Source organism: Eulemur rufifrons, chromosome 7 (genome assembly GCF_041146395.1).
Source record: "Eulemur rufifrons isolate Redbay chromosome 7, OSU_ERuf_1, whole genome shotgun sequence".
Lineage (NCBI taxonomy): Eukaryota > Metazoa > Chordata > Mammalia > Primates > Lemuridae > Eulemur > Eulemur rufifrons.
This window is the reverse complement of record NC_090989.1, coordinates 140524016-140546119: the sequence shown is the minus strand read 5'-3', so window position 1 is coordinate 140546119 and position 22104 is coordinate 140524016. Positions and strand designations below refer to the sequence as shown.

Below are 22104 nucleotides of genomic sequence, written 5' to 3'. Positions count from 1 at the left end.
ACCTCCCCGCCTCCCCGCCTCCCCGCGCCCTCACCCTCCACCCCGCTGCGCCCGCGGAAAGCGCGGTCCGGCACAGCCCCTTTTGGCACCGAAGCTTCCAGGTGCCCGGCGAGAAGGCGGAGCCGGGTTGCAGCCGCCTCCCCGGCGCCACGGAGAAGACCCCCCCCAGGAGTTCGGCGGCCCCAGCGCTCGGCGTCCCGGGCCTCCCCCGGCTTTCCGCGTTTTTCTCTCTCTGCGCGCCGGGCGCGAAGTCTGCGACTCGCGAGCTGAGCGCAGAGCGCAGCGCCGAGTGGCGCACGCTGGGCCGTGGCCTGGGCAACCCCGAGCTCAGCCAGAGCCCTCGCCCGAGCCCGCCGGCCCGCGGACACCGGGACCATGATTGCCAAGGCACCTGGCCGGCGTGCCCGCTCGCACAGCCCCCTGTCCTGGGTCTGGGCGGCGGCGCTTCTCCTGCTGGGTCTGCCGCGCCTCTACGTGCGGGCGGATGGTGAGTGTTCGGGAGGCTGCGAGGCCCAGGGTGGACTGTGGGGTCCGGGCGGGGAGGACGAAGCTCGCCCGGGCTGCTCCCTCGGACAGGCTGGGCGAGCGGCGGTCTTGCGACCCAGCATCCCTCCCCCGGCCCACCGAGTCCCCGCGTGCCTGCGCGCCCACGCGGCCGCCTGGGCGCCTGCACCCTCCCTCAACGCCGAGCGCGCACGGGGGAAAGCCCGTGCTTTGGTCCCGCAGTCCCGCCGCGAGCTTTTCCAAGGTCCCCATCAAAGTTCTTTAAAATGAAATCACGTCTAAGGTGCCCTAGAACCTCCTCTGTAGAGAGGCGATTTTCCACCACCTCTCAATTTCTCAACGTCTATTAAATGTGCTCCTGATGACAAGGTCGCTGGTTAGAAAACTCCCTCGGATATTTTCTTGGTCCAAGAAAATCTGAAAGCATGAGTGGGGATCAACTAGACTACGGGAAAGAAGAGTGTCCTGGGTAAAAACTCGCACGTGCAGAGGTTCTCCGAGTGGCAGGGAAAACGGGACAAATGATACAAAGCAAAGTGCCGGGAGACGAGAGTGCAAGGTGGGATGTCGAGAAATTGGTAGGGGCCAGATTATTATAGTTTCTCCGATAAGTGATCCTCTTTTTGTTTTTGTTTTTAACCCGAATTCAGCTTTTCAGACTTCCCTCAAATTACCAGGATGAGAGCTCTGTATCAATTCCTTTTTGAAAAGCTAAGTCAGCTGTGTTTTGATTTTGGAACAAAACCCCGCTGACTTGGGGCAGGAGGATCTGAAGGAAGCAGGCTTAAAAGCCAGCAGTTCTCACACCCATGAGGGGTTTCTAGTAAATCCAAGCTTAGAACAAACTAAATTGATAAAGAAATACCCTCAGCTGATTTAGGATGCTTTGTATATTTTTAACTGTCATTCTTATTTAGCAAGTGATATTGGGTGAAACTAGAAGACATGACAAAAAGAAGCATGATGGTTAGGAAAAGGGAAAAGCCAAGAAGAAAAGAGCCTCGGGGTATTCTCTTAGAGTTTTTAGTACTGTTTTTGAGTGCAGGCTTGAAGAGCTCTTTGCTCCTAATTAAGGATGAATGTCTATTTCTCCATATCCTCAGAGAGAGTATTAGAGACAAAACATTTTAACTTTGAAAGCCGTTACCACTGTTAATTTTTTAAATTGAGATATAATTCACATAAAACTTACCCTTTTAAACTGTACAATTCAATGGTTTTTAGCATATTCATTGTGTTGTGCAAACTGTGGTTGTGCATCTGATTCCAGGACATTTCCATCACCCCCAAAAGAAATCCCATAGCTGTTAGCAGTCAGTCCACTGGCAGTTCTTTACTGTCGTGTTTTTTGCCTGACACTGAGTCATGAAAATTAAGCAGATTTTAAAGAATGCGAGTAAATTGGAGCTAGTATTAACTTTTGAATAATGTGTACTATTATAGCAATTTTAATTCCTTTTTAAAGAAATATCTTCGCAATCCATGAGGCTTTAGAGTTTCACCCCATTATAACTGTTTAAGTGGAATGCCACATGAATAAGGCTCAATACTTTGTGCCTATCTAGCTTGATGTGGGTCATAGAAAGTTGAAGCAGAAATGTCATTGGACAAAGAGAAAGTAAGGACAACACCAGAGCTTATGATCCCATTACTGCTTGCCAGAAATGCTTCCTTTTCTCCTTTCTCCTTCCTTTTCTTCGCCCAACTTCCCCAATAGAGAATTGTAGGTACACTTCCTTTTAAGAAACTCCATTTGTTGAACTCCAACTTTCATAATGGAACCAGGAAGAATTATAGGCTATATTATGAACGGATTCTTTTCTTTACTAAATGCTTAACTACCACCATTTTCCACATTTGGTTATCTGTGTGTTACAGTGATGGGAGGAAGAAGAAGAAATGTTCAGCTAAACTGTGATGCATTACGTGTATTTGAAGAGAGAGATTTAGAGAGAAACTATTTCTAAAAAATAAGTCAGTGAGAGAAATTCAGATGAAAAACATTTAGTTTACATTTGACCAATTAGATATACATCTCATACATAAAGGAGATTTGCACATACTTTTAAATACTTTTGAAATGGAAGAATCTTTGCATTAACGGAATGCAAATGAACTGTGTTTAGGTAGTGATTACAGGGAAAGATTCATTAATTCAATAGATATTATCTCCTGTATACCAGGCATTGTCCTTGCTGATGAAGACGGTATGATAAAGAAAGATAGGTCCTTTCTATAAGGGAGCTTAAAATCCATTGTGGGAGAGAGTCATTAAACAAATAATTATATAAATGAAATGTGAAATTGCGACTTTGATAACTGATAAGATTAAAGGACAGTAAGTGCTCTGAGAGCATATGCTAGGAGATTTTTGACTCGGTGCAGGAGGATCTGAAAGATGAGTAAGAATTAAGTGGGCAACGAGGGGGAAGAAGGAGTGAGAAGGAGTGTCTTGGGTAGCGAATAACACGTGAAAGAACCTGTGAGTAGTAGGGAAAATGGAACATGTGGCAGAGGTCAGAGATGATGCAAGAGAAATTGGTAGGGGCATAATGATGTGGGGCCTCATAGATCAAATTTTGTCTTAATCCAAAAAAGGAAAGGAAGATATTAAATGGTTTCAAGGAGTACAGTACTGATCAGATTTGCATTTTGAAAAGATCACCCTGATTGTGATACAGGGAGAATAAATGGAACCAGGGCAAGATTGGATGTAGGGTGCTATTTCAGTTGTCCAGGTGAGAGATAGGGGTAGATGGAGTCAATGGAAAATATATGGACTGAAGGGAAAAATGTGTCATCTGTGTAAGGATGGTCTTTGAAACCATGTATGTGGATGGGATCCTAAGGAAAAAATTTACAGTGAGAAGAGAAGACGACCTAGAACTGAGGCTGGAGTGAGAGAAATAGGGTTAGGATTATTAAATCTATGTTCATGCAGTATATTGTCCTGTAACTTTCATTGCTTATAATATTCTTGTCAGGTATTGGTATCAAAGTTTTGATGGTTCCTAAAATGAATTGGAAAGTTGTTTCCCCTCTTATTCTTTGAAAGAGTTTCTGTAAGATGAGGTTTTTATTTGTTTGTTTTGACAGTAAGGTCATCTATATTTGGAGGTTTTCTAGTAGGAAGATTTTAAATAATGAATTTCAATAATTTATTAAATAATTTATTAGATAAATGAATATTCAGAATTTAAAATTCATTTTGTGTCAATATAGCTGTTTTGTTTTTTAAGAAATTTGTCCATTTCATCTAAATTGTCAAATGTGCTGGCATATATAACATAATAATCTCTAATTATCATTTCAGGGTCCATGGGATCTGTAGTGATGTTCCCTTTCCTTCTTCGTATTGGTAATTTGTATTTTCTCTCCTTTTGTCTTGATCAGTCTTGCTAGGGGTTTTATTATTCTCCTGAAAAAAGCTTGACTTTATTTTCCCTATTATATGTCTGCTTTCCATTTTATTGATTTCTGCTCTATATTATTTTCTTCTTTCTACTTCTTTAGAAGCTTTGATTTTGTGGGGCTTTTTTTTAGGTTTTTGAAATAGAAACATAAATCACCGATTTTCGACCATAATTCTTTGGTAACATGAGCGTCTGAGGCTATGAATTTCCCTGATATACTACTTTAGTTTCTCCCCAAGTTTTTGTCCCTTGAGTTAAAATATTTTCTTTCAATTGTGGTTTCTTCTTTGAACATGATTTATTTAGAGCTATATTTTGTAGGCCGGGTGCAATGGCTCACACCTGTAATCCTAGCACTCTGGGAGGCTGAAGCAGTAGGATTGCTTGAGGCCAGGAGTTTGAGACCAGCCTGAGCAAGAGAGAGACAAAAAAGTAGAAAAATTTAGCTAGGCATGGTGTTGTACACCTGTAGACCCAGCTACTCAGAAGGCTGAGGCAGGAGGATCACTTGAGCCCAGAAGCTTGAGGTTGCAGTGAGCTATGATGACACCACAGCACTCTAGCCGGGGCGACAGAGCAAAACCCTGCCCTGTCTTAAAAAAAAAAAAAAAAAAAGTATATTTTGTAATTTCCATGCACAAGGGGATTTTCCTTGTTATTACTTTGTTGTCAAGAAGCAATATAACAGTAATTAAGATCACTGACAAGGAGCCAAACTGTATGGTTTTGTATCTCAGTTGTATGATCTTAGACAAGTATTAATTACCAATTAACTGTAAAATGGGGATAATAATAACACCTATATCTTAGAATTGTTGTAAGGATTAATATAACAAATGTTTGTAAAGCAATTTGAACAACATCTGGCCCATAGTAAATGCTGTATAAGTGTTTGATAAATAGATGACTTTAGCTTGTTTGTGTTGTGGTCTGAAAAACATGCTCTGCATGATTTGAGTCTTTTGAGATTTTTTTTTTAGATTTGCCCTATAGCTAAGTGTTTGATCCATTTTACAAATGTTCTGTACAAAATGAATGTGTATTTTGTAGTTTGGTGTGCAGTACTGTACGTCGGTCCTTACATCAGGAGCGTTAATTTTGTTGCTTAAATCTTCTATATCCTTTCTGATTTTTTTCTGTTTTATCAATTAGTGAGGGGGAGAGTAGTTAAAATTTTCCATGAGGATTGTGGATTCTTTCACTTCTTGTAGTTTTGTTGGTATTGCCTTTTTATGGCAATGTTTATTTTGAACACATATGTTTATTTTGAATATTTTTTGCATTTTTTAATAACTTTCGGTTTCAAAGCTGGGGGATTATATTTATTATAATAATTTTGCAAGTAGATGATAGTTGTATCTTATTCTAATAAAATTGATATATTATGAAAATTTTGCTGACAGATAGAAGTGTCTCATTCTAACTGTTTTTTTTTCCTCTTCTACTTTTACCTTAAACTTTATAGGGCCACCCAAGGTATGGCTTCATCCCTCCAGGAGGCTCCTAGGAACCGCAGTGCTCGCTCCTGCACCATGGTTTTCTTGCCTAAAGCTCTCTTTTGCTTTCAGCATGGGCTTCCACTTCTGCCTGAATTCATGCTCCCGTTCCCTCAGCTGTCACACGTTCTCTGAGGCTCACTACATGCCCATATATTATGTGTTGCAGGAAGCCAGGGTGTACCAGACGTGGTCCCTGCTGTCTTGTCCAGTAGGAGAGAAGCACAGCAGACACAAATGACTTCATTGTGGGAAGGACCAGATAATGTCCTAGGCACGGGACAGAGAGAAGGGAAACAACCTGCTGTGTAGGGGGTCACAGATGAAGGCTAAAGAGGTCTAAATCTAAAAGGCTAAAGAGCTGAGGCCTAAATCATGCCTTGGACACCAAGTGACCCAACTCAGGGGAACCTAGGACACTGAGCTTTGCCACATAGTATTTGTAAAACACCTTTTTAAAAGAAATATTTGAAGGGCTTATCCAGATAAACATGCCATTGCAGATGGTTGTTATTACTTTTTTAAGAAGACAAGAGCAAAAAAATGAATGAAAACACTAGTGTAATTGTCATCAGCTGGTCCCGGGGATGGTGTACAATGGGGGTGGTTGCTGCACTTGGGTCTTCAGGCAAGGAGGAAGCTATCGTTCTGACCAGCGTCCACCAGAGGATGAGTTTGCTGAGACTAAATTCCCATGGATCTGGGAACCTGCATGTGTTTGTGCTTGTCCCCACACAGGGAAGCTCTTCGTGCTGGAGTCTCAGAATGGCTCTCAGGGTCTGGAACTGGAGGCGGCTCAGCTGTCCTGCAAGAGCAGGGGCGCTCACCTAGTGTCTGCAGACGAGCTGCGGAGGGTGGTCCGGGATTGTGCCTTCGCAGTGTGCACCACAGGCTGGCTGGCAGACGGCACCCTGGGGTAAGTCAGCTCTCCTTTGCAACTTACCCTGACCGTCCCACCAAGGCTGACATAGGGGCTCAAAAATTGTTCTGTTGAGGCACCAGGATAGGCAAAGTGCAGTGGGCAATGGCTTCCAGGGCGTTCTTATTTTGAGTTCTTATATAAAAGCATTTTTCTGGAGTTTTGTCACAGTCTTTTTCCCTCCTTACTTTGTTATTTTGAATTTTCTCTTTAAGTTACAAAAATAATATATGCTCATTATAAAAATTTCAAATAATGCAGATATATATTAATATAAAATACAAAGTAAGTTTTTCTCTTCTTCTCCAGCTAGAGATAATGACTATTAACTAGTATGTATTCTTTATCCCTTTTTCTCTGTGGATAATCGTCTGCATATATTATATATGTGTAGGAACATGGTATGGAGGTTTTCAAATATGGCCACAGGTTTTTTTCGTGCCGCTTCTGCCGTTTCGTGTGCTCTGTATCTCCTCCCTTTGAATCAGGGACAGCATGGTATTGCCTCTGCTGACAGAATACAGCATTAGTGAGACTATGGGACTTTTGAGGTTGGGTTGGAAAAATCTATGCAGCTTCCATCTGGAATTCTGGGGACAACCACTTTGATAGTCTTGAGTTGCCATGTGAAGTCTGACTATGCTGAGATGGCCATGCTGTGAGGAGGGCCAGGCCACGTGGAGATGCTTCATGTAGGGGCTCTTGCCAATAGCCCCGACCAATGTCCTAGCCAAGCCAGTCTCATGGCCAAAGATGTGAGTGAAGATGCCTCCAGGTGATTCTTTTCCACAGCTGTTGAGTTGTCACCAGCCTCTAAGTCTTGCCTCCTCAGGCCCTAGACATATAGCAGAGATAGGCCATTCCCACTGTGCCCTGTCTAAGTTCCTGACCAATGGAATCCTCTAGAGAAGTAATTCTAAAGCTAGGAGAAAACTTTCCAATACTTCTGGTACTTGCTTCTTTAGTTATACTCAGAAAAGGCAGGAGCCATTCCACTTTCTCCTTCATGCCAGAGGAATGTGAAAGAACAAAACAAGCTCCGAGAGCTACTTTGGTAGATGATGACCCTGAAGCTGGCTAGCTAGCAGAGGGCCATGGAAAACACCCGCTGCCATGCTGACTCACGTCTCCAAATGTGCCAAGTGTGAGGCAGCAACTGAATAAAGGGGACGACTGAGGCTGATCCAGAGCCTTTCAGTGAATCTGGAACTGTAGTTCTCTCTGCCTTATATTTTATATCCATGCTCTTGGATGGACAAAATATGCAAGCACATTTCCATAATGTGGTAAAGTATTAATAGTAACATTTTTCATAACTCTGTTAATATAATTTCATCAGATAACCAGCATATTCAGAGATTCTGAAGAGCCACTTGGAACTAGGCTTAGGTCTCCCGGGCATTACAAGTCAGAACTGAGTCATTGGAAAGGTCCATCTTCTGTGGGTTTGCTGTACAGTGTTAAGACATACTAGTGGGTCTCTGCTGAGATATTTCTTTATAAAGAAAGCATACTTACTTGTTATATTTGCTAGGCAACATATTAAAAATAGTTTTTCTGTCCTTCCATTTTAATGTCTCTGGAACCAGGAAGTATCTGACCATTAGCATGTTCATGTCACTGTGGGTCTTTCCTGCGTGGCTTCCCTCACTCCTTACACATACACTAAAAAGCAATTATTAAATGCATGTTGCATCTTTTAATCAATGGCATAGTAGACATATAGCATATCTGACCTGTATCTCCATGAATTTATGTTGAGCATACACATAAATTCAGAGAAGGTTGAAGGTCGAGAGTGATGAATTCAGAGTTTGGGGCTACTTGTCTCCTGGGAACTTTTGCAGATTCCATAAAGGGTGGCTGGAAAGCTGAGTAGCAACTTTGATAGTCTCATGGGACTAGGAGGATAGAGATTTGAATTCAACTTGTGTGTAGGAGGGGGCCTGATGAGCCCTTTTGCTTTGGGTTGGGTCCTTGCAGAGCTGTATCCCAGGAGTAAGAGTAAACTGGACACAGACCCTCCAAGGAGCAGCAGAATACCTTCAAATCCTCTGTAGCCGTCAATTTGGCCTTTTTTTCCACTTTTGAGGAAGATAATATTATCCTAGGCCTCAATTTATTTCAACAATTTTAGCCAATATTGGATTTGTTGTACAACGTAAAATAACTGGTCATATGAGGAGACAAGGCAAAAAGAATTAAATTCAAGAAAAACAATAGCTAATAAAAACTCCAGATATTAACATCAGTAGATGCAGACTTTAAAGTAACTATCCTTAAAATGTTTAAAGACATAAAAGACAAAAGGGAGAATTTTGTAAAACATGGAAAATTATAAAAATAATCAACTGGAAACTCTAGACATGAAAAATACAATAACTAAAATTAAAAATTTAGTGGATGGATCTAACAGCTAATAAAAAGAGCCAAAGAGAGCTGGGCACAGTGGCACATGTCTGTAGTACCAGCTACCTGGGAGGCTGAGGCAGGAGGATTACTTGAGCTCAGGAGTTCAAGTCCAGCCTGGACAATATAGTGAGATCCTATCTCTCTCTCTCTTTAAAAAAGGAAAAAGTCAAAGACAGAATTAGTGAACTGGAAGATATTACAGAGAATGATATCCAGAATAAATAAAATAACAGAGGAAAAAATGAAAAATATATAAAAAAGGAAAAAAGACAAAGAAAATGCATGTAATTAGAATTCTAAAGAGAGAAGAGAAAGAAAATGCGGTAAAAGCAATATGAGAATTATTCATAACTGAAGAAAAACATCAAGGCACAGATTCTAGAAGCCCTGAAAAGCCCAAGTGGGACAAATGCAAAGAAATCCACAATGAGGCACATTATGGTAAGACTGATATGAATGATCTGAATCAAATATGAAGAAAAAATATTAAAAGAAGTAAGATAAAGAGAGATTACCTTAAAAGAAGCAACAATAAACTAACAATGAAAGCCCAAAGACGGTTGATATCTTCAAAATGCTAAAAGAAAATTACTGTCAACCTAGAATTTTATACACAGTGAAAAATATCTTCCAATAATAAAGGTGAAATAAAGACATTTTCAGACAGACAAAAGGTAAGAGAATTTATCACATCCAACCTGCCTGCACTAAACAAAACACTGAAGGGTATTCTTCAGGCCAGAGGAAAATAATTGCAGGTGGAAGGCTGGAAATGCAAAAAAGAATAAATGGAAAGTAAATATATGGGAAAATTGAAATTATATAAAGCAATAATACTGAACACTAAAAATGGTTTACATAAATGGGAAGTATTTTAAGGATGTTAATTCATAGTATTTTAAGTATTTTAAGTTGTATTGTTAAAGGACAGGGTAAAAGTAATATTTGATTTTAATAAATCAAAGAAAGCATGTTGTAACCTCTGGGTACTACTGAAAGAATAGTGAAAGGAAGTTTAACTTCCAGATCAATTCAAAGGAAAAGAGAATGCCAAAAAAAAAAAAAGAAAATTCACATAATCCAAAATAGGGAAACAAAAGAAGATGAATGAAAGAGAAAATGGGCAGAACTAATAAAAACCACTTATAAGATGGCAGATTTAAATTCAAGGAGATTGATTATTAAGTATAAGTAGGTAAGATGCTCCAGTTAGAAAACAAAGATTGTGAGATGGTTTTTAAAAATTAAACTATTTGCTGTTTACAAAAGATCTCTCTAAATAAATTACAGGACAAAAATATATATAATGGAAATGAGCATACATATCCAAACTTGTGGGGTGCTGCCAAAGCTATACCCAGAGGGAAATCTAAAGCATTAAATGTTTGTATTATAAAAGGAAAAAAGCTGAAGGTTCATGAACTAATGATCTATTATAAGAAATTTGGAAAAGAACAGCAAAATAAGAGAAAAAGAAAAGAGCAGATTTTGTGAAATAAAAAACAAATATATACTAGAAGAGATCAACAATGTATTCTTTTTTTTTTTTTTTTTTTGTTGAGACAGAGTCTCACTTTGTTGCCCAGGCTAGAGTGAGTGCCGTGGCGTCAGCTTAGCTCACAGCAACCTCAAACTCCTGGGCTTAAGCGATCCTACTGCCTCAGCCTCCCGAGTAGCTGGGACTACAGGCATGCGCCACTATGCCCGGCTAATTTTTTCTATATAGATTTTTAGGTGTCCATATAATGTCTTTCTATTTTTAGTAGAGACGGGGTCTCGCTCAGGCTGGTCTCGAACTCTTGACCTTGAGCAATCCACCCGCCTCGGCCTCCCAGAGTGCTAGGATTACAGGCGTGAGCCACCGCGCCCGGCCAACAATGTATTCTTTCTGAAACTTGAATTGATACTTATGACTTCAACCCAAGCATCACCTGTATTCCTGAATTTAGACCTTTGTTTGGGGAGAATGTTTCCATATTGATGCTTTCAGCCAAAGCTCATGAATCAGAAAATTCTCTCCTGATTTCAGAGCTGACAGCAGAAAAGATTGTTCTTCCTGTTTCCAACCCAGAGTTCTCCTAACTTAGTGCCTTCTTTGTCTGTTTTAGGACAACCGTGTGTAGCAAAGGGAGTGGTGAACAGCAAATCATGAGAGCTGTTGATGTGAGGATTGAGAGCAACCCAGTTCCTGGTGGCATGTACAATGCCCTCTGCATTAAGGATGAAGGTCAGTGCCAGAGTCTTTGTAAAGGTCTTGGAGGCTGTGCTCTTGCAGGTTGCTATCTCAGGTTGGGTTCTCTAGAAGACCTTGAGATGAGGATTCACTGAACATGATTTATAAGGAAGTCTTCCAAAGAAAAGCAAATAGGGCAGTGGGGAAGTAGACAGGACAGGGAAGGGGGCCAAGTAGTGGTGCAGTATTAAGCAAAGTCCACAGTGGTTGGGGGGTAACTTTGGCTCAATCCCTAAGGAATCTCTGGAGACAGTGTACGTGACCACAGTTTTCCTGATTGGGGTGAGGTAGCTGGGGTGTTTATACCTCTACACCTGTCAGTCATTGGTGAAAGGTTACTTCAGGAGATAAAATTCTCAGACTCTTCTGGGTTTTTTGTGTGCACAGGTAAAAGGTTCCAATAGCCTGAGTGCCACCCTCCAACACGTGGGCACAGTTGCCCAGCCCGTGTACATGAGAATGGTAAAGGTATCTCGGTAATAAGGGCAGAGCCCTGGCAGCAACTAATACAATTGCTGTTGCTCACAGCTTGCCCTTCCATCTCTCTTCATAGTGTACAGTGCACTTAAAAGAAAAAAAATTCTTTTTCCCAAAAAGAAAATTTATAGGATTTAGAGAACTGCTCCTAGGAATGAAAATTCAGCTGCCTTTTGGGAAGTCAGCCGAGTGGTGAGGAGAAAACCATAAAGAAGTCTCCAGGGCAGCAGTTCATAAGCATCAAAATAAGCACACCTTCATCAGAAACACATGCCATTGAAGGGAATATTCATGTGAATGGGAAAAAAGCCAGCTTCTTACTCTTCAGTCACAGAAATGAGCACAGGTTCTGCTTGGCTGCACACTGGACTCATCTGGGACATATTAAAAAGTACTGACGCCTGGGTGCCAGCCCTAGAGATTCTGATTTGAATGTTCTAGACATTCAGGTTTATTAAAGCTCCCCAGTGATTTTAACGTGCAGCCCAGGTTGAGAACTACTTCTATAATGCAGGGTTTCCCAAACTTCTCTGATGATGTGAAATACCAGATGAACTTGTTAAAAATACAAACCCTCAGCCTGCATCCTAGAGGCACCAAATCCTAATCTCCAAGGAAGAAGTCAGAGGAGTTGGTAAAAAGTAAGAGCCATAGTGAACCCTAAGGCCCTGGCAGATGCTCGTTAGATGTTTGCTAGTGATAGGGTTCTCTTCTGCTATGGGGTCTCTCTCCAGGAAGGGTTCTTCATTTGCTGATTTCTATGAAAATGTGTTGGGAGAGTCTCCTGGCATCATCTGTCCAAAATCAAGCAACTGAAAGATGTAGCCTTGTTTTGGAAAAACCCAGGGAGAACAATATCTGTGGTGTGTTTGGGTTTTTTTTAAAGACCACATAAGTAAATTAAAATGATCCTTTGAATCCCAAATATAGGCAGAGGGACAGATCTTTGAGGGAGACAGGACAGAGCCAGAGGAAAATAGAATGACCTTTCTTCAGTGACCTCAAATAAATATGTAGGGCTTCTGAGTCCTAACTCTTGCCCCTGCTGAACAAGAGATGTCAGTTAGCTTTTGCTATGTAACATACCACCCCAAAATGTAGTGGCTTGAAACAACTGTTTATTTAGCTGGTGATTTTGTGCACCACCAATTTGTGTTGCTCTTCTGCCAGTCTTGGCTGGGCTCATTCATGAGTCTATGGTCAGCTGCTGGTTAGCTATGTAGCCTCGCTTCTGGAGTTTGCTGGCTGTTGACAAGGTGATGGGGGTGGCTGAGCCATGTGTTCTTCTTCATCCAAAGGGCTGGCCTAGGCTTTCCACCTCACAGGCCATCAAACAGGTTATGTGTGGGCAAGCGCGTGCCCCTTTTGCCAACAACTGTGGTGCGTGAAGCCAGAGGTTGAAAAGTCCTTTCATGTCCTACGGGGCACCAAAGTCAAAGCCATGATAGTGACTCCAAATGTGAGTCATGGGCAAATCAACATATATGATATGTTGCACTCATAATAACACATTGATTTAATGATTTACATTTGTGCATATTCCAGCCAAAAAGCATAATTGAATCTAATCATGAAGAAACATTAACTAAACTCAAATTGAGGAATGTTCTACTCTTCAAAAAATTTTAGGGATAAGAAAGGCAAAGAAAGGCTAAGCAACTGTTCTAGATTAAAATAGACTAAAAAGACTTGACAATGAAATGCAATTTGTGATCCTGGATTGTTTCCTGGACCAGGAAAAAATAGCTGTAATTGATGACATTTGAATATGGATTATGAATTAAACAATAGTATTGTATCAATGTTTAAATTTCCTGCTTTTTTTTTTGAGACAGAGTCTTACTCTGTTGCCCAGGCTACAGTGCAGTGGCATCATCATAGCTCACTACAACTTTATTTTTTTTTTTTATTTTTTTTTTTTTTTGAGACAGAGTCTCACTCTGTTGCCCAGGCTAGAGTGAGTGCCGTGGCGTCAGCCTAGCTCACAGCAACCTCAAACTCCTGAGCTCAAGCGATCCTCCTGTCTCAGCCTCCCGAGTAGCTGGGACTACAGGCATGCACCACCATGCCCGGCTAATTTTTTTCTATATATATTTTTAGCTGTCCATATAATTCTTTCTATTTTTAGTAGAGGTGGGGTCTCGCTCTTGCTCAGGCTGGTCTCGAACTCCTGAGCTCAAACGATCCGCCCACCTCGGCCTCCCAGAGTGCTAGGATTACAGGCGTGAGCCACCGCGCCCGGCCCGCTCACTACAACTTTAAACTCCTGAGCTCAAGTGATCCTCCTGCCTCAGTCTCCCAAGTAGCTGGGACTATAGGCGTGCACCACCACATCCAGCCAAGTTTTCTATTTTTTGTAGAGATGGTGTCTCTCTGTGTTGCTCAGACTGGTCCCAAACTCTTGGCCTCAAACGATTCTCCTGCCTTGGCCTCTCAAAGTGCTAGGATAGGACTACAGGCGTGAGCCACCATGCCTGGCTTAAATTTCCTGATTTGTGTAACTATGTTGGAGTTACATAAGAGAATATCCTTGTTCTTAGGAAATGTACACCAAGGTTCTTAGGGGCAAAGGGACATCATGTCTATAACTTACTCTTAAATGGTTCAGAAAGGAATTATAGATATAGATAGGTATATACAGATATATACATATTCACACATATATGTATATATACATGGACACATGTGTGTGTATGTAGAGAAAAAGATAAAAGAGAATGATAAAGCAAACAGGGCAAAATGAAAACATTGGTGAACCTGGATAAAAGGGAAGTTCCTTGTTCTTACAATTTTTCTATAACTTTGAAATTATATAAAAATTTAAAATTGCAAAAAAAGTAAATGGTCTACATCCTCCTCCAAAAATAGCAAAAACAACAACAGCAGACAAAAATAAACCCAAAAAACCAAAAGACCTCTGAGTCATGGAGAGCCAACATGGGAGGCAGAATTGGAGGGTGCTGAGACCAGGCACAGCAAGGACAGGCCACCAGAAAGCCCTGCAGTGGACGGTCTGGACATGCTCCAAGGCAGAATATCGGTGCTGGCAGCAGCTTCTGGGCTCCCTGAGCTCACTGCCATGCAAGAGCTGGGCAGAACCAGCTTTAGATGAGGCATGTACCGTGGCTCTCGTGACACCTGTCAATGTGTGTGTGTGAAGACTGAATGCCATTTGAACGGAGTAGGAATTGTGTGTGGCTCATCATTGTCACAGTGCTCAGGCGCCTGCCTCCCTGAGCAGTTTTTCAGAACCTAGCCTGGCCCCCTCACCACTAGGGCAAGGACTGCACAGGACAAGGCATAGGCAGGGAAGACTGGAGTCTTGGTCGTACTGGGCCTGATTGGTAAGGAGGCTTTGGCTGAGCCATGAGGGGGACTCCAGAATGCATGCTGAGATGGGATTAGGGTCACAGGGCTGTTCTCTCCAGGGGCTTTCTAGAAAAATGAGATGGATTCTCTAGAGTCACTCAGAAAGACACAGTGACTGTCCCTCTGCCTTCCCTCCTTGAGAAAGAGCACGTAAGCCACTCCCACACCACCCTCCGCCCTTCTCAGCGGAGTTGCTGGTTTTCCTCAGTAGAGCCTTTGTTGACAGCACATTCAACAAGGGAAATCTGTTTGCTTAAGGAAGGTGCAGTGCCTTGGCTGGAGCTGAAAAGAACAGGCTGTTCGGTGAGGCTCCCGCATGAGAGTAGGTGAGGTCTGGCTCAGCATATGCCCTCAGTGCAGTGTTTCTCCAAAGGTTGCCTTTTTCCCAATGATGCTTCATGGCACTGAGCTCTGTGCTACTGCTTCTCTTTAGCAAGACAGGAAGAGCGAAGAGTGTGAACTCCAAAAATGGCAGACATGTGCCTCGTAAAGAGCCCAGAAGGAAACCAGGGCCTGTGGAATGTTCAGGCAGCTTCCTCCTGTGTTTCTTTATAGGAATAAAGTTCCTCATGAATGTAGACTTTTCTGATTTTCCTTCCATTATTTTTGTTTCACTGACAGTGAATTTCCAGCTCTGTGGTGATCTCACTTAAACTAATAAGTGAAGTTATTTTTAACCAACTGGATGCTGATGAAATAAGCCACTCCACTTGGGTTTTCTGGCTTTGCTTCTCTTGGCAGCTTGTCTGTGGGGTCTGCGGCTTGGGGTCTGGAGGCTTCGAGTCTCCTCTCACCTTCTGTCTGTCACACGGCAGGGCTCTGCTCTGCGTGTGCTTCTGTGTCTCCCGCTCTGGGGCGGGGCTGGCCTTGTTGCCCTCCCCCTCCAGCCAACTGCACCTTCTTAGCTTGGCCTTCCTCTTCCCCTGCACACTTCACAATTGTCTCTATTTCCTTTCACAACAGAAATGAAATTATTCATTTCATTTATGTCATCGAGAGGAGAGCTGGATGCTCACCTGTCTTCGAGAGCGATGAGGAAATTTTGAGAGCAGCTAATTCCCAGGTCTGCCTGGAGGAGGCCCCATACCTCAGGAATGGCTTTGGGGAAATTCTCCAGCTGTGATCACGAGACTGGAACCAATTAATCCCATGGCTTACAACATCTGATAGAGCACATTTAGTTCAGGGTCTCGGAAGGAAGTGTGAAGAACTCTGAACTCATTACCATCGACCTGGTGTTGAAGGTTTGTTTATTTATTTGTTCAGGGTCGTGCAGAGTCCAGTGCTCAGACTCGTAGGTACTTCAGAGAGATGATAGACAGATAGATGACTTATCCTCACCCTTGAGGAGTGAACAGTGTGTCCGGATAGGTAAGAAATGAACATTTTTCCAGGACACAAAGGAGAGGGGCAATTAGAGAGACTTCCTGAGCAGTGGCATTTGAGGTGGAACTTGAAAGATTTTGTTTCGTGGGGATATTGGTAGGAAGAGAGGGCAGGACATAGCAGACAGAAAGAACAGGTGGGCAAGGGCGGGGGTCTAAAGCTCCCGATGGCTCCCGCAGACTAGCTCTGGGCAAACCCTAGTACTAGAGCTCCAGGAGAGTGGGCCGGGTCAGAACATCCCTGGGGCCTTGAGTAGCTGCTGGGAAGGTCTAAGGTGACTTCAGAGGGCGGCCCAAATAATTGCCATCACTGTAGGCCATGCTGCTCCTCCTGGGCCACCCACTCACCTGGGTGGGCGTCAGATCTTGCTTTCCCAGACCTGAGGTCTTCCACTCCAAAAACATGGACTAGACCAGTCCCGAGACACAAACAGCCAGTTCCCTGGAATGCCAAGTGAGCAGCCAGAGAAAAGTTGCCAGTAGGTCCTTTGGCCTCTGAGGCAGATATCTCTGTGATGTCTTTGTGGCCTGGGGCAGTGAGGGCCAACAGCCTGGAGAGACTTCTCCACTTCTGTGCTGCTCAGAAGAGCAGGGGCTGCACTTTGGACCCGTCAGTGTGTTCAGAGTCGCGGTTTGGTTTTCTGGCATGTGGTAAACATGAGGAGTCCAAAGCCCTGTCTCTCAGACACACACAGGAGCCCCCAGAGCTGGGGACACCAGGGGGCAACTTATTCTCAAGCCTCTGCTGATCTGGTGGGGCTCCCCCGAGCATGGACTTGGAGATACTGACCTGCGTGCTGTTGCACAGCAGCCTCTGGACCTGTGAGGGTCACTTGCTTAATGGCAGTCTGTCATTCGCTTTCCTAGAAAGGGCCCTTTTGTGGCTCAGAGGTCCAAAGAAAGAAAACATAAAGCAAGGTGTGTTCTAGTTAGAGCAAGACCACACACACCTACAGAATATTTATTAGAAGTATTTCTAGTACTTGTCTGAATCCTGGCAGTGACTTGTACAGGCTCAGAGATCTATAAGTTGCCCAGAGCCACAGTTGGCTTTGATTAGAATGTGGATCTTTCTGACTCCAAAGCCTGGGTCTCTTGCTCCTTGCACGGCATCCCATCGGAGCCAGCTGCTTTTCTGACCTTCTGTGGGGCCAGTGCCGCCCGGGCAGCCTGTGTCGCGTTGCAGAGCAGCAGTGGATGGGCAGCTCTCTGCACACGGAGTCAGGGCCGGAGTCAGGGCCCTCTCTAGTATTTGCGTGGGGCCTCCAGTTTCCAGCTGCATTTTATGCTTTTAAAGAATTAATAATGTAGATTCCCTGGCCCTTCATGTCCCATCTCCTATTGGTGAAGATGAGCTGAGAGAAGCATCGGGGTATGGAGAGGAGCCTGAGTGCTACATAATGAGTTGGGGGACGGGCTGTTCCACAGTGGGGCCAGAATCCCGCTGACTGTGACATAGGGTTTTCACCAAAGCACAGTCCTCTTTGGGAGCCCATGATCAAAGCCACCAGGATTTCTGACTCTGATACAATTTCAAAGCCACTTCACATTTTTAGGTATTTGTTACAGCAGCTCCCCCACTTCTTGATACCAATTTCAGTCTTAGTCTGTTCAGGCTGCTATAACAAAATAGATAGACTGGGTGGCTTATAAACAATGGAAATTTATTTCTCACAGTACTAGAGGCTGGGAAGACCAAGACCGAGGCACCAGCAGATTGAGTGTTTGGTGAGGGCCCACTTTATGGTTCATAAACAACTGTCTTGTGGAATCCTCACGTGGTGGAAGGAATGGGGCAGTTTTCTGATATCTTTGATAAGGGCACGGATCCCATTCACAAGGGCTCCACCCTCATGACCTGTCTTGGTCTGTTGTGTGCTGCTACAACAGAATACTTAAGACTAGGTAGTTTATAATGAAGAGAAACATATTGGCTCACAGTTCTAGAGGCTGGAAGGTCCAATATCAAGGTGCCAGCATCTGGTGAGGGCTTTCTTGCTGCGTCATCACATGGCAGAAAGTGAGAGGGCAAGAGAGGGCAAGAAAGAGCTGAACTCACCCTTTACAATGGCACCAAGCCCACCTGTGAGGGTGGAGCTCTCATGGCCTAATCACATCTTAAAGGTTTCATTTCTTAATACTGTTATAACAGCAATTAAATTGCAGTTGACTGAAGGGAGACATCTATACTTTAAGTTCTATAATTTTTATGTTTTGGTTTTTTTAATAATACACATGCATTATTGCATTTTTATGTAACTTTAAAATATCTCCCTTCTGAATGTCTGTTCTCAGCCTGTCTTTTATCATCTACATGGGTGTTCTTGAGGCCAGGGTATGTGCTTAGAAGTTGGCCTTCTTCAATATTTTGGGTGCCCAACATTCACCTTCCTGCAGTCCATGTCTGGTGACTCCAGTGTCCTAGAGGAGGGTGAAATGTGGGTGAGTCCTCCCAACTTTCTTTCCCGCCAAGGAAAGGGCTCCCGTGCACTGCACCACATCTCTTGTGGATCTTCAGTCCTCTGGCCTTGGTGTTATGGTTCTAGGAGATGAGACCAGGCTAGGTAGCCACATCAGACAGTAGGCAGAAAGAGCTTGGCATGTTTGAGAAACAGTGAGCCCATACGGTTTCAGGTAAGGGGGTGAGTAATCCAAGATAGAGCTGGAGAGGTTGGGAAAAGAGCTAGATATGTAGGGGTGAAAATATTGGATTGAATTTTAAGGAGAAATGAGAAACCACTATAGGGTCCTCAGCCAGGACATGCTTTTTGAACATTCTGAAGATTGCTCTGAGTGCTAGTGGTGCAGTTTGGTATATCAGGAACTCCCAAATGTGTCTTCCATACAGAGTGCTCTGAGCCTCCTATTTATGACAAGAAAACTAATCAGAAATAAACTATGGTGTGCTCAGAGGAAACAACATCTAGAACACAATAATGCATGGTGGTTAGAACCCTGGGCTCAGTACCCAGAATTCCTGGGTTCAAATTTTGGTGCTACCACTTAACTGCCTTGGGAATAATATTAGAATCTATGGTGTAGAGTTGTCAACAGGAGAGATGGGATAACACAAATAAGTCACTTAGCCTAGTGCCTGGCACAGGGTAAGACCTCAACAGGTATGAGCTGTGACCACAGCTAGTGTCTAGCTCCACATGAACTAGCATGGTTTCTTCACCTTGATGTCATACTGTCTTCAATAAATCAACATATAATTTCTTTCAAAATCATTCAGCAAAGTTTAATATTCATATATTACGGAAGTATTATTTATGCATATAATATGCATACAACCAAATAATTCCACGCCTAGGTATTGATCCAAGAGACACATATGACCACACAAAAATGTGTGCACAAATGTTCATAGCAATTTTATCATAAAAGGCAAAAACTGGAAGCAACCCAAATGCCTATCAACTGGTGCATGGATCAAAAAATTATAGTGTATTGGCCGGGCACGGTGGCTCATGCCTGTAATCCTAGCACTCTGGGAGGCCGAGGTGGGCGGATCGTTTGAGCTCAGGAGTTCGAGACCAGCCTGAGCAAGAGCGAGACCCCACCTCTACTAAAAATAGAAAGAAATTATATGGACAGCTAAAAATATATATAGAAAAAATTAGCCGGGCATGGTGGCGCATGCCTGTAGTCCCAGCTACTCGGGAGGCTGAGACAGGAGGATCGCTTGAGCTCAGGAGTTTGAGGTTGCTGTGAGCTAGGCTAACGCCACGGCACTCACTCTAGCCTGGGCAACAGAGTGAGACTCTGTCTCAAAAAAAAAAAAAAAAAAAAATTATAGTGTATCCATATCATGGATTACTTATTATTTGGCAATAAAAAGAATGAAATATTAATGCATGCAAAAACATGGATGAATCTTAATAACATTATGCCAAGTGAAAAAAGCCAAACACAAAAGGTTATATATTATATTATTCCATTTGAATGAAATTCTAGAAGAGGTAAAACTACCAGTGGCAGAAAGTAGATTTTAGTGGTTGCTTGGGCTAGGGTGGCAGGGTAGGGAGGTCACCCAAGGCCAAGGGCAAGGAGGAGGTGATTTAGGAGAGATGTTCTATGCCTTGATTGTGGTAGTGGTGGTTATATAAGTGCATGCAATAACCAAAATTTATTAAGCTGTGCACTTAAAATTGGTGAATTTTATTTATATAAATAATACCTTAAAACAAAAAAGAAAATGAGAAAAAAATTGAGCAGCTTTACAGTCATATTCTGTGATTCCAAAATTGTGTTTTTCCAGAGTGTTCCTGGGAATTTTATTTAATCAGCAAACCAGTACTGTAGGGAGGATACTACCATTCCCTTTATTCAGACGAGGAAACTGAAGAACAGAGAGGTTGGGCGCCCCATCTCTAGTCACACAACTCCTGGAAGGTGCAGGTGTGAGCTCTCACCCGTGCACATTCCTATTTCCTGTCCCTGCTCCTCCCAAGCCTGTGCAGCAGGTCCCAAGACCCAGTCAGATCTGATGTGCACATCTCCACCACTCTTGGTAACCCTGAGGCTGCAGCTCTAATTGTGGACTTGGCATGTGCTTCAGATTCTCAACTTCTGGAAGAAAATAATAATAGCTAACACCTGCGATAGCACCCATTCTGTTACCTGTGCTCGCTCATTTAATCCTCACAACACCACCACAGGAAGTTACTGTTATTATCCAGATTTCACAGATGAGGAAACCGAGGCACAAAAGGTTAAGTAACTTGCCCGAGGTCACACAGTAAGTAGGGGAGCAAGGGCTCACACCCAGATACAAGAGGGTCTTTACTTTCTGAGGCGCTCTTTTCTTCTTCCCCATGAATATCCTATCTTCACAGAGACTGCTGTTCTGGCTGGGATGTGTGATGCTCAGGACAGGGTTCCCTCCCTCCCGCTGTGCCTGGGACAGTTCTTTTCTATACCTGTAATTATTAATCAGGGTCCCTCTCATTTTCAACGTTGTCCTTATTGGGATAATAAACTATATGGTCACCCTAGCTATTATCAAGACACGTTTGATTTCGAAGAAAATTCCCCCAGGGCTCCCCCTGGGCCCTTTACCAAAAGGGGAGAGTGTGTGAATAGTAGAATAGTTACACGTAGATCTGTGCTTTGACCTGCTCACTGTAGAGGTTCATTGTTATTGAAACCAAGATAACCTGACAGATCCAGAAATGCAGCCCTTACCTGTGGTGGGGCAAGGGAGACCTTCCAGCAAATCACTCTCTCAAGTTAAAGTGACTCTTTGCTGCACTCATGACCATAGCCCAGCCCCAAGAATTGTTCTCATCCCTCAGTAATCCTCTAGTGTGCCCAACGCTGCTGGCTGCCTCTCACCTTGAACCAAGCCTCCATCACTGACCATCACTGCTGCATCAATAGTGGGTAAATATGGACCATACCTGACTTTATCTTCTTACTCTCTTTTTCCCCCCTCTCTTACCGAGTTGTGATTTGATGATTTTATCTTCTTCTGAGCATTTTGTTTTGCTCTTTTTTGTGGACCCAGTTGGCATTCGATTCCAATTCAGCCATAGTATGATTGGCTACATTTGGCTTAAGGAAACTGGGTATTCAATTACCATCATTACTTGAAGATCAATTCCAAAGACCATAAGTCTCCAACTATTTATGTGACAAATGGAATTCGTTTTTGTTCATGTCCCTATTAAGTTCCAGGCATGTGGCAGGCACTGGGCGAAGCATGAGCTCATTTAATTCTTGTAACCCTATGAGATAGGTGTGGTCATTAGCTCCATTTTTACGTTTTAAATAGATTTTCTTATTATTAGCATGAATAGGTGGTCATTGTAGTAGAAAGTATAAAGAAAATTAAGGTCACTCATAATTGATCTTCTCTGAAATAAGTACTTTAGCATCAGTCTTTTTTTCCTTG

General features: G+C 43.0%; 1 protein-coding gene across 1 annotated transcript in view; it reads left to right on the top strand.

Annotated features, from left to right (window-relative positions):
* The first annotated feature begins 375 nt into the window (after positions 1 to 375).
* The window catches only part of SUSD5 (sushi domain containing 5), a 50864-nt gene continuing 29135 nt past the window's right edge, over positions 376 to 22104 (top strand). Inside the window, exons 1-3 of the mRNA XM_069472025.1 lie at positions 376 to 487; positions 6152 to 6329; positions 10853 to 10971. Coding sequence (XP_069328126.1) covers positions 376 to 487; positions 6152 to 6329; positions 10853 to 10971 — 409 coding nt within the window. The remainder of the gene's footprint in view (positions 488 to 6151; positions 6330 to 10852; positions 10972 to 22104) is intronic.